We start from the raw sequence: 10,516 nt of genomic DNA, 5'->3' as shown, positions 1-10,516 counted from the left end.
GGTGCCAAAAGGTTTTCCTTTAAACAAAGACCATATCAAGTTATTTCAATCAAACTCATATTCCAGATATTCTGAAAGGTGTGTATAGGATGTACTCCTATTTCATTTTCTCTCTGCTTTTCTTTATGTTAGTCCTCTTTTTCCCTTAAACATCCCTAAACTGTTGACCACATCATTACTTCTCTGTGACCATTCTTTTCAATTTACACCTAACAAAACCATGGTCTCTAAGACTCAATGTTCTCTATCAGTTTCCCATTGATCAATTTTAATCTCGATATTCTCTCTCCTTCCTACAACCTATATTCCTAGCCATCAATAATACAAAATACGAAATAAGTGGTTACCCCTTGTAAGAAACTTCTAGATGAACTCAGTAGTGTAGAATACACTGGGAGAAAATTGTGCATATTGTTCTAGGGATCCTTTGGGTTGGGGGCTGATAGATGGAGAGGACCTGGCACATGCTACAGGATCTTGGTCTTATCTCTCCCCTTCACCCAGCATTTTCTCATGTAGTGTGTATGCATACAGGCACTACAGATGAGAGGAAGACACAAGTGTAGAATAATGTCAGATCGTGGTCAGAGTTTAGAGAGACCATCCCTGGGTGGACTTAGGAATGATTAAAGATCATCATAAATACCTTTGCTCTTCCCTTATATATTTCTCCTCATTTTACATCAGTAGCACGAGAGCCTCGAGTGTATATACCCAGCCTCCAGATATGCCCTTTGGCCAGAGTTTGATTCTGATAGCACCATAGACTTTGCCTCTAGAGTCACGTTCAGATGGCTCCCTTGGTTGTAACTGTAAGGCTGCTGTTCAGCTATTCCCTTTTAGCCTGGGATGCGTCACTGTGCTTGCCTAACCTCTATGAGGTGTGGTTTCCACCTCTATAAGATAAGGAAAACTGCCTAAAGTAGCCATCATCACTTGCTGTTGAAGCAGAACAGTCACACTTGTCAAGAAGCGGCACACATATGTGTTAGTGTTTGTTTGTGTCTTGGCTATTGTTTTGTCTGGGAAGTTATGATTAATCTCATCAAGAATCTTCATAAAGCTTGAAATTTCCTTTTGATTGCTTCATCCATTCAAGAATCACATCCTCACTGCCTGCCATCCAAGGCCAATATTTTCTGGTAAAAATTGAATGCTTTTCCAGTGGTCCAATTAGGCCCAGTCTGCCATGTTGTCTGAAGGTCTTTCATCTCACATCTTGGGTCATGTCCTTTGTCTCAGAAAGTATTGGCCTCTGAATTATGAACTCAGAGGAAAGGACATGATAGTTGTCCAAAGACCTCAACTGTTTCAGTGGGACAAGCTTTATCAAAATGGGTTCTTATTGATGTTTTTCTACTGCATGGTCCACGTCTCTCTTTTTCAGCTGACCTCCATATAATGCAGAGTCTCTCATGATGTTGAGCTTCTGTGTGGCTTCAATAGATCCCAACACCATCATATAAAGCACCAAAGCTGAACTTCATGAAACTTTTGAGAGGCAAATCAACTCAAAGAATTCTATCCATGGTCTACGAAGAGGTGTCTTTCTCATTACATAAATTATGTCTCACAAGGAATCCCTCTTTAACTTTACTTTCTCTCCTTGGTCTATTACAGGCCTTGCTTATGGTGCTGGTTCTTGGGTGGGTGTTTGTCCCCATCTACATCAAGGCAGGGGTGAGTATTCACAAGCCTACAAATGAGCAGTCCAGTTGGTTTTCTTCACTAACGTCTTTGTAGTGAAACTCAATACTCAACCTTCTCATGGCCTACTGCTAAGAATATGCAGGTGAAAAAAACCCATCCCTTCATTGGAAGGGCTCAGTGTAGGGTCTGGCCACAGATGGGCAAGAAGTCTGTAAGGCTCTGTGTAATGGCCACTGTGCTTTTCTTTTCCTGGTACAGGAACCTAAATTCAGGACCTTCCATGTGTCTTAAAGGAAGCTCATTAGAAGGAATCAGAAATGATCTGGCATCTTGAGGGACATCACCCTTAGAGGCAGGAAAAAGATCAGACCCAAGAGTGGTAGAGAAACCACACAGAAGCTAAACATCATGAGAGACCTTGTGTTATCTGGAGGTCAGCTTAAAGACAGAGAGCATATGCAGGAAGTGGTAGGAGATAGAGGTGGGTGTGCATGTGTTGGGGAGGGGAGGGGGTGTTCAACTATAATAGCCATGTATTCTGTCTCCCCTGGGAAGTGAGAAGCCCAGGCTTCCAGAAACTCAAGGTATGTGACCAGATTGACATTTTAGGAAGCAATATTCGAATCAGTTGAGAGGACAACTTACACGAGCACTAGGCCTATTGTAGACACCTTGAAAAAAGACAGTCATCTTATTTCATGATTTTATAGGAAGGGGGAAAAAAGGAAAAATAGAATCTCCTGGCATAAAGGTAACACACTTTATACCAGATTTTAAAAGTAAGGGGTTGAAGAGAGAAGCATAGGGACAATTTGAAGACTCGATGCTTCCTGTTCAGGCAGTGTGCAACCTCCATTAGTGTGGCGAGAAACTACAGAGAGGAAGCAAGTGATGGGTTAACAGGGGAAAACTGACTCAATTTAAAAATGGGTGTTTGGTGCCTTTTGGAGTACATCCTTGGTGAATTTCATGTACCTGTCCGAAAGCCAGAAGGAGAATCCTTTATAAAGAAAACAAGTTCATTTTGATCATAGTCATGTAGGTTAATCACCATTGCACCCAAAATGCTTTAGCCACGGCTGTATCAAAATATGGTACAAAAATGGAGAAGGAAATGGTTCCCTGAGGGAGAAGTCAAGCATGGACGTCATCCTTGCTTTATGACCATTCACCTCTGAAGACCTCAGTCATTCCTATGAGAATAACATAACCCACCTGTGATGGTGGAGCTCTTGTTATCTATCTTCCCGCTACGCTCTGCCTCATACAGATAGCCCAGTCCCAACATTGTCATGTGAGGCACCGAAGCTCAGCTTCCTGAGAACTTTGGGGAAAAAAAAATGAAGTCATATAATTCTACCTGTGGTCTGCAAAGTGCGTGTCTTTCTCATAATACAAAACATACTCATTCTATGGCAGTAGTTCTAAAGTCTGAGGTCATTTTAGAAGACGCTCCAAAGTCCAAAGTCGTATTGGAGACTCTGGGGAAACTTAGTTAGGGTTGCTGTGACAAAACACCATGGCCATAAGTAACATGGGGAGGAACAGGTTAATTTCACTCATAGGTCCACAGCACACTGTATCATTGAAGGAAGGCAAGACAGGAACCTGAAGGCAGGAAATGAAGCAGAGGCCATGGAGGAGTGCTGCTTCCTTGCTTGCTCACCAGGGTTTTCTCAGCCTTCTTGTTTCTATCATCCAGGACCATGGTCCCAGGAGTGGCAGAGCCCGTGGTGGGGTGGACACATCCACATCAATAATTAATTAAGAAAAATGTACTCAGGCTTGCCTACAGGGCAATCTGGTGGAAGCACTTTCTTGGTTGAGGCTATCCCTCTTCCCAAATGACTCTAAGTTGTATAGAGTTAACATAAAAGTAGCCAGCACAACACATAATGATGGTTGTTTACTTACAAGTAATGTTGCTCTTAAATGTTGCAACATTATCAGTAAAAAGATTATAAATGTATATCTATAAGATGCTCTACCTCAAGTCTCCATGATCATTTCAGCCTATAACTCTACCATGAAGATATGCCTTTCTTATTTGGTTGGCCCAACATACCTAATACAAGGTTCTTAATTTTCCATAGGTGTATAGCAGATGTAGACTCTGAGGAGAATTCCTGTTGTTGTCTGTCTCTGCAGGTGTTGACCATGCCAGAGTATCTTAGGAAACGGTTCGGTGGGAAGAGACTGCAGATCTACCTTTCTGTCCTCTCCCTCTTCATCATGGTGGCTATCCAAATTTCCGTGAGTTCACTGCCTCCTGACAGCTTAGCTGTAAGAGGTTGCTTGATAGAAAGACAAGATTATAAAATGGGATGTGGTGTTTCAGCAGCCTGGAGCCATGTAGATGCCTTAACTTCCGTCAGCTCTTTCTACAAAGCATTGATAAGATAATGGAGAATTTTAGGACTATTAATAGAAGTATAAACCGTCTAATCCTACTAGCCTTCAGCTATGATGACTCAATATATACAAAGAAAATATTTTCTCATTAAGCAACCTAGAGGACTTACCTTACCTTCTACTTATTCCACTGTATTATATGAACTAGAAATTAAAAATGGGTTAAAAACAGAGACAACCTTATTTAGGTGCTCAATCTATTTTTAAATCCATAGAAATGGGTTCAATTTTGAACTGATTAAATGCTCCATGAAGAGAAGCATGGTAGACTAATTGCGAAACTAAGAGGGGGCGTGTGGCTCTTCATTCTTTGGAGATAAGCAAGGACTGACTGGAATCAGAGTGGTCACAACATTTGCAGATCTATTGGTGTATCTGTGCCAGGGAAAGATTGCTAACTCTGGAATCTTTCTGGGCTAGTTGAATATTTATAAAGTACTGAAAGTTTTACTCATGTACCTTATAAGGTGCCAATGCTTCCATGAGAATTTTTTACATTCTCTTTAGCCATTCTGCAGACATTTTGAGCTCTGTTTTCTCAGTGATAACCCTTTCATTCTCTCTCATGTTAATATTTCAATCCAGGTTAATATTTTCTTTTCACATGAACCAGAAGGGAATTACTTTGCTCAATTATATACTTACTTTTCTCAATTCCACCTTATCCTTTTCCTAAAACTTCCTCTTTAAAATAGACACCACAGTTAAATGTTTCAATAGATTCTTTTTAAGGTGTGTCTTTGGAGATAATTGAAAAGAAAGAAGAAAAAAATTGAAGATTCAGCACTCAGGATAGAATATATGGAAAAAAGTAGTTTGCCCCATGTGCATTTGTGTCTAAAGATATAGTATAAGCTTTATAACCCATTAGGTGTCATAGTTTATATGAGAGAAAGGCTGGCCTTAACCTTTGCTTTTTGTGTGAGGTGAATCATTGTTACCAGCAAATCAGCTGCCAGATTAGGGTAACACAAACTTCTGCTTACAGATGAATGAAATTGTAAGTTATCCTTAGGAAGACAGCACTGAAATAGCTGGCAGAGAAAGACAGTTTGGAGAGAAAAAGGGAAGCCAGTAAGACCAGGGGTGTCAGGAGCCATGTACTTCCATGTTATACAATAAAGGTACCCAGTTCCCCTCCAAGTCTGACAGGTAGAGCTTAGTCTCCAAAGAGCAATGGCTGAAGAATAGCAACTTAAGAAGTCCTCACAGGATGTGCATCCCAAATGGAGGGCTCCTGGTGATGGAAGGGGATGATGGTGTTGGTGAGCCAACTGGAGGTACAAATACAAAGAAGCCAAGAACCTATGTGTTAGACTGTGAAGGATTTGTGGTGAGCCACAGTGATACAACACCAGGAGTCATCTTGCCTGCAAGAGTGTGTCTTAAGTGATATTGGTGATGATCACTTAAGACATGGGTATCTGTGTCCTTGTCCTTTTGCATCTCTGTTGCTGTAATGAAGACCATGACTGTCATGGTTTGGATTTTACTGCTGTGAACAGATTCCATGAGCAAGGCAACTCTTATAAAGGATAGCATTTAATTGGTGCTGGCTTACAGGTTCAGAGGTTCAGTCCATTATCATCAAGGCAGGAACATAGCAGCATCCAGGTAGGCATGGTGCAGGAGCCAAGGGTTCTACATCTTGTTCCAAAGGCAAACAGAAGACTGGCTCCCATGTGGGTAGGAGAAGGGCCTCAAAGCCCACCCCCACAGTGACACACTTCCTTCAACAAGCCTACACCCACTCCAACAAGGCCACACCTCCTAATAGTTCCACTCCCTGGGCAAAGCATATTCAATCCACCACAATGACCTGAAGCAATTTGAAGAGGAGAGTGCTTGTTTCACCTTACAGCTTATAGGGCTTCATGAAGGGAAGTCTGTTCGGGACCTCCAGAGGCAGGAAATGAAGCAGACACTGTGGAAGAATGCTGCTCATTTGCTTGCTTTCTATTGCTTGTTCAGGTTTTAGGGGTTTTTGTGTGTGTGTGTTTTTTTTATTTGTTTGTTTATTGTTGTGTGTTTTGTTTTTTGGTTTGGTTTGTCTTGGTTTGGTTTTGGTTTGGTTGTCCTGGTCCTCACTCTGTAGATCAGGCTAGCCTCAAACTCAGAGATCCTCTGCCTCAACAGTGCTGGTATTAAAGGCATGTGTTACCACCACCTGGCTTCAGTTTAATTCCTTATCCTACCGAGGATCACCTGCCCCGGAGTGGTACTGTCCATAAGTGGGCTAAACCCTCCCATATTAACCATTAATGAAGAAAATTCTCTCTACAGACCTTCTGATGCCAATCTGGTGGCAACCATCTCTCAGTTAAGCTTCCTACTTCCCAGATCACTCATAGCAACAGAATCTAGCCAGCACAGTACTTTTACACTGTGAGAACAGATTTGTGCTGGGTTGTTGTTACTCTGTATAGAAGAGATGACACTATTGTCTGAGATTCACCTTACTTGGGTTGCTTTAAAAACAGTCACTTGTTTGTTTTTTTTTTTTACCTCCAATAATATACATATAGTTAGTTGTAGATGTGACTTAATTCCTCAATGCTTTAGTTTGTATTTACTAACAACTGTTATCTAACTTGTAGCCCCAATAACCAATAATTGCTTACAAACTATCATTTGGAGCAAAAAATATTTTTCAACTCTGGCATTAATCTTCCACATAGGAAGTAGTTTCTGATCATTATGATACAATCTATGCCTTGCATTTTGTTCCTAAAATTGTTCAAATATGAACTTTTATGCTGGGTATATTTAATAACAGTAAAATAGTTATTGATACATAGGCCAACAATGCATAATTTCAGGATCATAAGTGCAATGCTTTAATTGTACTATAAAATAGAAAAAAAACAATAAATTTATAGCATAATTTTTCTTTTTTAAACATCTTAATTGATACACAAACACTACACTCTGTGTATTTTGATGCCATATAAAAGCACAATAAAACCAGGGTGATTAGTGTAATCAGCATATGAATATATATCATTTCTATAATGTTTTTAATAATATATATATATGTTCTATAATATGTTCTATAAAAGTTTTTACATCCCTTTTTCTAACAGCTTTGACATGCAACACGAAGAATAGTTCAACACTCAATCCTGCTGTAATGTAGAACACTAGAACTTAGAGTTTTTCATGCCCACTCCTATCTCTCTATTGTTTCTACCCATTCATCTTTCTAGCCTTTGCTAACCACTATTCCAACCTCCTCACCTATGAGATCAACCAATTTAACATCCACTTATGGGTAAGAACACTTTCTAGATGTTTTCTGTGCCTGGCCTGTTTCAATACTGTATTGGCTCACTGTCCTTTCAAATGTTTCCTTTATGTACTTCAAGATTTCTTGTGACTGGGTAGATAATTCATTATTCACAAGGACCACATTCCCTTTTCCTATTTCCCTAGATGTGGACATTTAGGTTTGTTCTCTGTGTTTATTGGTGTGGGTAAGGCAACAATAAACAGGGTGCAGATTTCTCTTCAGTTCAGTAATTTATATTTATGCATACATAAAATTGTAGGGTTGCTATATTGTCGTGGAGTTCTAGATTCAGTCATTTCATTACATTTATCTTTCAAACTAGCTTACAAATGACCAGGTTTCTATATAGTTTTCATACATACCCCATGTCGGGTGATTCTCTCTTGCTCAGCTCCTCTTACCTCCCAGTTTCTCTTTCCCTTTCTAAATTCTTCTCTCTTCTTGCCCAGATCCTCCTCTTTAAAAAAAAAAAATCACTTTCTCCACAGTCACACAGCCTCTGTCTAGTTTCCTGATCTTTACCCAGATAGGCATCTTTAAGAGTCGCATAGTGCAGTCGGCATCTCAGGTAGGATATGTGGTGTTTGTCTTTCTTGGGCTGAGTTGATCCACTTAAAATAGTTTCATCTAAGCTCTTGGAAATTTCACAGTTTGCTTTAGTTTCATTTTTTAGTCATCTGTGGATACACTTGTAGGCTCACCCTGTTTCCTATGGTTGTGAACTGAGCATCCATGAACATGCAGATGTTCATGTGTGGTGTCTAAGACATGATGGAGTCCTTAACAGATATGCCTGGTTATGGCACAGTGGGGTTGTGTGGCAGTTCTGTTCTCAGTTCTTTGAGAAGACTCCATGCTGAGCTCCATAGCAGTTGTCCTGGTTACACTCCCAGCAACAGTGAATAAAGATTCCTCCTGCCGTGGTCTACCTGCATTTGTTGCCTTCTGTGTTTGGCTGATGAAAACCCTTCTGAGGTGGAATTTCAGATTAGCTCTAATTTGCCTTTCTCTGATGGATAGAGACATTGAACACCTTAAAATACTCACTAGCCATTTGAAGGTCTTCTTTTTTTTTTTTTTGAGATCTCTCTGCTGGTAATGTTGTCCCAGTTATTAATTAGAATTTCCTTGTCTGGTATTTAATTCTTTCAGCGTTTATGTGATGTTAAGCCTTTCACTGAAGTATGCCTGGCAAAGTTCCCTCCTGTTCTGCGAGCTGTCTCCTCGGTGGATAGTTTCTTGCAGTACAAAAGCTATTTAATTTTATGTAACCCCATTTGTCAATTCTTGTATTGATTCCTTCGTGACTGACATTCAAGTTTGCAGCCTGTACTTACATCCTGAAATGTTTCCATTAGAATTCCAGGGTTTTCAGGGTTTTTTTCTTCTTCTTCTTCTTAAAAATATATGTATTAACTCTTTGAAAACTTCAGACATACAATGTTTTCCCAACTCCTCCCAGATGCATTTCTGGTTTTAAATCAAGGTCTTTGATCCAATTCGAGTTGACGTGTGTCTTGTGTAAGAGATACAGATTTATTTTCATTCCTCTGAGGATGTATATCCAATTTTGCCAGTACCATTTGTTAAAGACCATTTTTTTCTTTTTTGGTTTTTTGATGCCCCTGGTAAGATTCGGTGTCCACAGCTTTGTGAGTTTGTCTCCCGTCTAACATTAGCCTTCCCTGGTACGTGCTGTCTTTATCACTGTGGCTCTGAAGTAGAGTTGCAGGTCAAGTAACATGATGTGTCTCTCTAGCTGTAGTCTTTATGCTTTTTTCTTTGACTAATCATAGATTTTCAGTGTGTGTGTGTGTGTGTGTGTGTGTGTGTGTGTGTCTGTCTGTCTGTCTGTCTGTCTGTCTGTGCTTCCATACAGGCACGGGGACTGTATTTTAGTTCTGTGGGAAATGTCACTGTAGTTTGATCAGTATCACACCGGATCTGTAGATTGCTCTTGAGACCACAGCCTTGTTCACAACATTAATTATACTGCTCAAAGAGCACAGAAGGTCTTTGCATTACCAAGGTTTTCCTCCACTTATTTCATTCAATGTCTTGAGGTTTCTCCTATAGAAAGAAGCCTTTCACCTCCTTGGTAAGGTTTAGTCCTAGGGATTTTTGAGGCTATCATGAATGGGGTATTTTTCTCAATCTCTTTTCACTGTTGGTGAAAATAAAGGTACTGGATTTTATATGTTGCCTTTGTATCTTGTTACTTACTGAAAGTATTTATCAGATCCAGTAGGTTTTTTTTTTCTTTTTAAAGGTGAACACCATGGAATTTTTTCAGTATGAAACCATGTCATATGCAGATAAAAGTAGATAAACTTTTCTTGTCTTATCTTTGTCCCTTTTAGCTGTTCCAGCCAATCTATCTTCAGTGTGATCTAGCTCCAAGATTCCTTTTCTGGTTTTGATTTAAAGGATCTGTAGATCTGTAGACTACTGAAGTCCCCCATGATTATCGAGTTTGGGTGTATGTGGTCATTTTTTCCTTAAAGGTTCTCTTATGACACTGAGAGCAAGACTCAGTATATAAATATTTACAAAGCTATGTGCTTTAATGAATTGCTCCTTTACTAATATGTAGTTGCCTTCTTTATCTCTTCTGATTAGGTTAGGGGTTTAAATCTTCATTATCAGAGATGATCATTGCTATGCCAACTTGTTTATGGCTTCATGTCACTTTATAGATTGCTTTCTAACCTTTGACACTCAGTCTATAGGTGTTTGCTTGGAATCAGCACACAACTGGGTCAGTGTTTTGTTGTTTGTTTAAATCCAGTCCACTAGTGTGTGTCTTTAAATTAGTGAGCAAAAGCCACTGAGCTCACTATTGTGAGCGAGGAGGGTTTTCTGTTGCTTGTGATTTTGTTTTGGTTGTCCTGGCTGATGGCTAATTTAAGTCAGTCATATCCTTTTGTCCTCATGGTGGTGCTGGGTGTTTGTGGTTTGCTATGTGGGTATGACTGGCTCCTCCTCTGTTGTCCTCCTTTGACCTACTGCTTTCAGGCACTATACCATAGTCTTGTATATAAAACTTTCTTCTTCCTCTGTGTACAGCATTTGTTTGAGAATTTCTATACTACTGATTTGTTGCAAGTTGCCTAACTTGTGTGTGTCTCGAGATATTCTGATCTCTTTACTAATTTAATTTAATTT

The 10,516-nt window shown here is 39.8% G+C and overlaps 2 protein-coding genes across 2 annotated transcripts in view; one reads left to right on the top strand and one right to left on the bottom strand.

Annotated features, from left to right (window-relative positions):
* Nucleotides 1-10,516, bottom strand: part of LOC114626547 (solute carrier family 5 member 4-like) — a 197,771-nt gene that overhangs the window by 87,158 nt on the left and 100,097 nt on the right. The gene's annotated exons all lie outside the window — the stretch shown is intronic.
* The window catches only part of LOC114626506 (solute carrier family 5 member 4-like), a 60,949-nt gene that overhangs the window by 1,639 nt on the left and 48,794 nt on the right, over nt 1-10,516 (top strand). The window contains exons 3-4 of the mRNA XM_028773912.1: nt 1,621-1,680; nt 3,799-3,903. Of these exons, the coding sequence (XP_028629745.1) occupies nt 1,621-1,680; nt 3,799-3,903 (165 nt within the window). The remainder of the gene's footprint in view (nt 1-1,620; nt 1,681-3,798; nt 3,904-10,516) is intronic.

Source organism: Grammomys surdaster, unplaced genomic scaffold, assembly GCF_004785775.1.
Source record: "Grammomys surdaster isolate TR1022 unplaced genomic scaffold, NIH_TR_1.0 237, whole genome shotgun sequence".
In the NCBI taxonomy this organism is placed as follows: Eukaryota; Metazoa; Chordata; class Mammalia; order Rodentia; family Muridae; genus Grammomys; species Grammomys surdaster.
The sequence above is the reverse complement of the archived record's forward strand: the minus strand, read 5'-3'. Positions and strand labels throughout refer to the sequence as shown.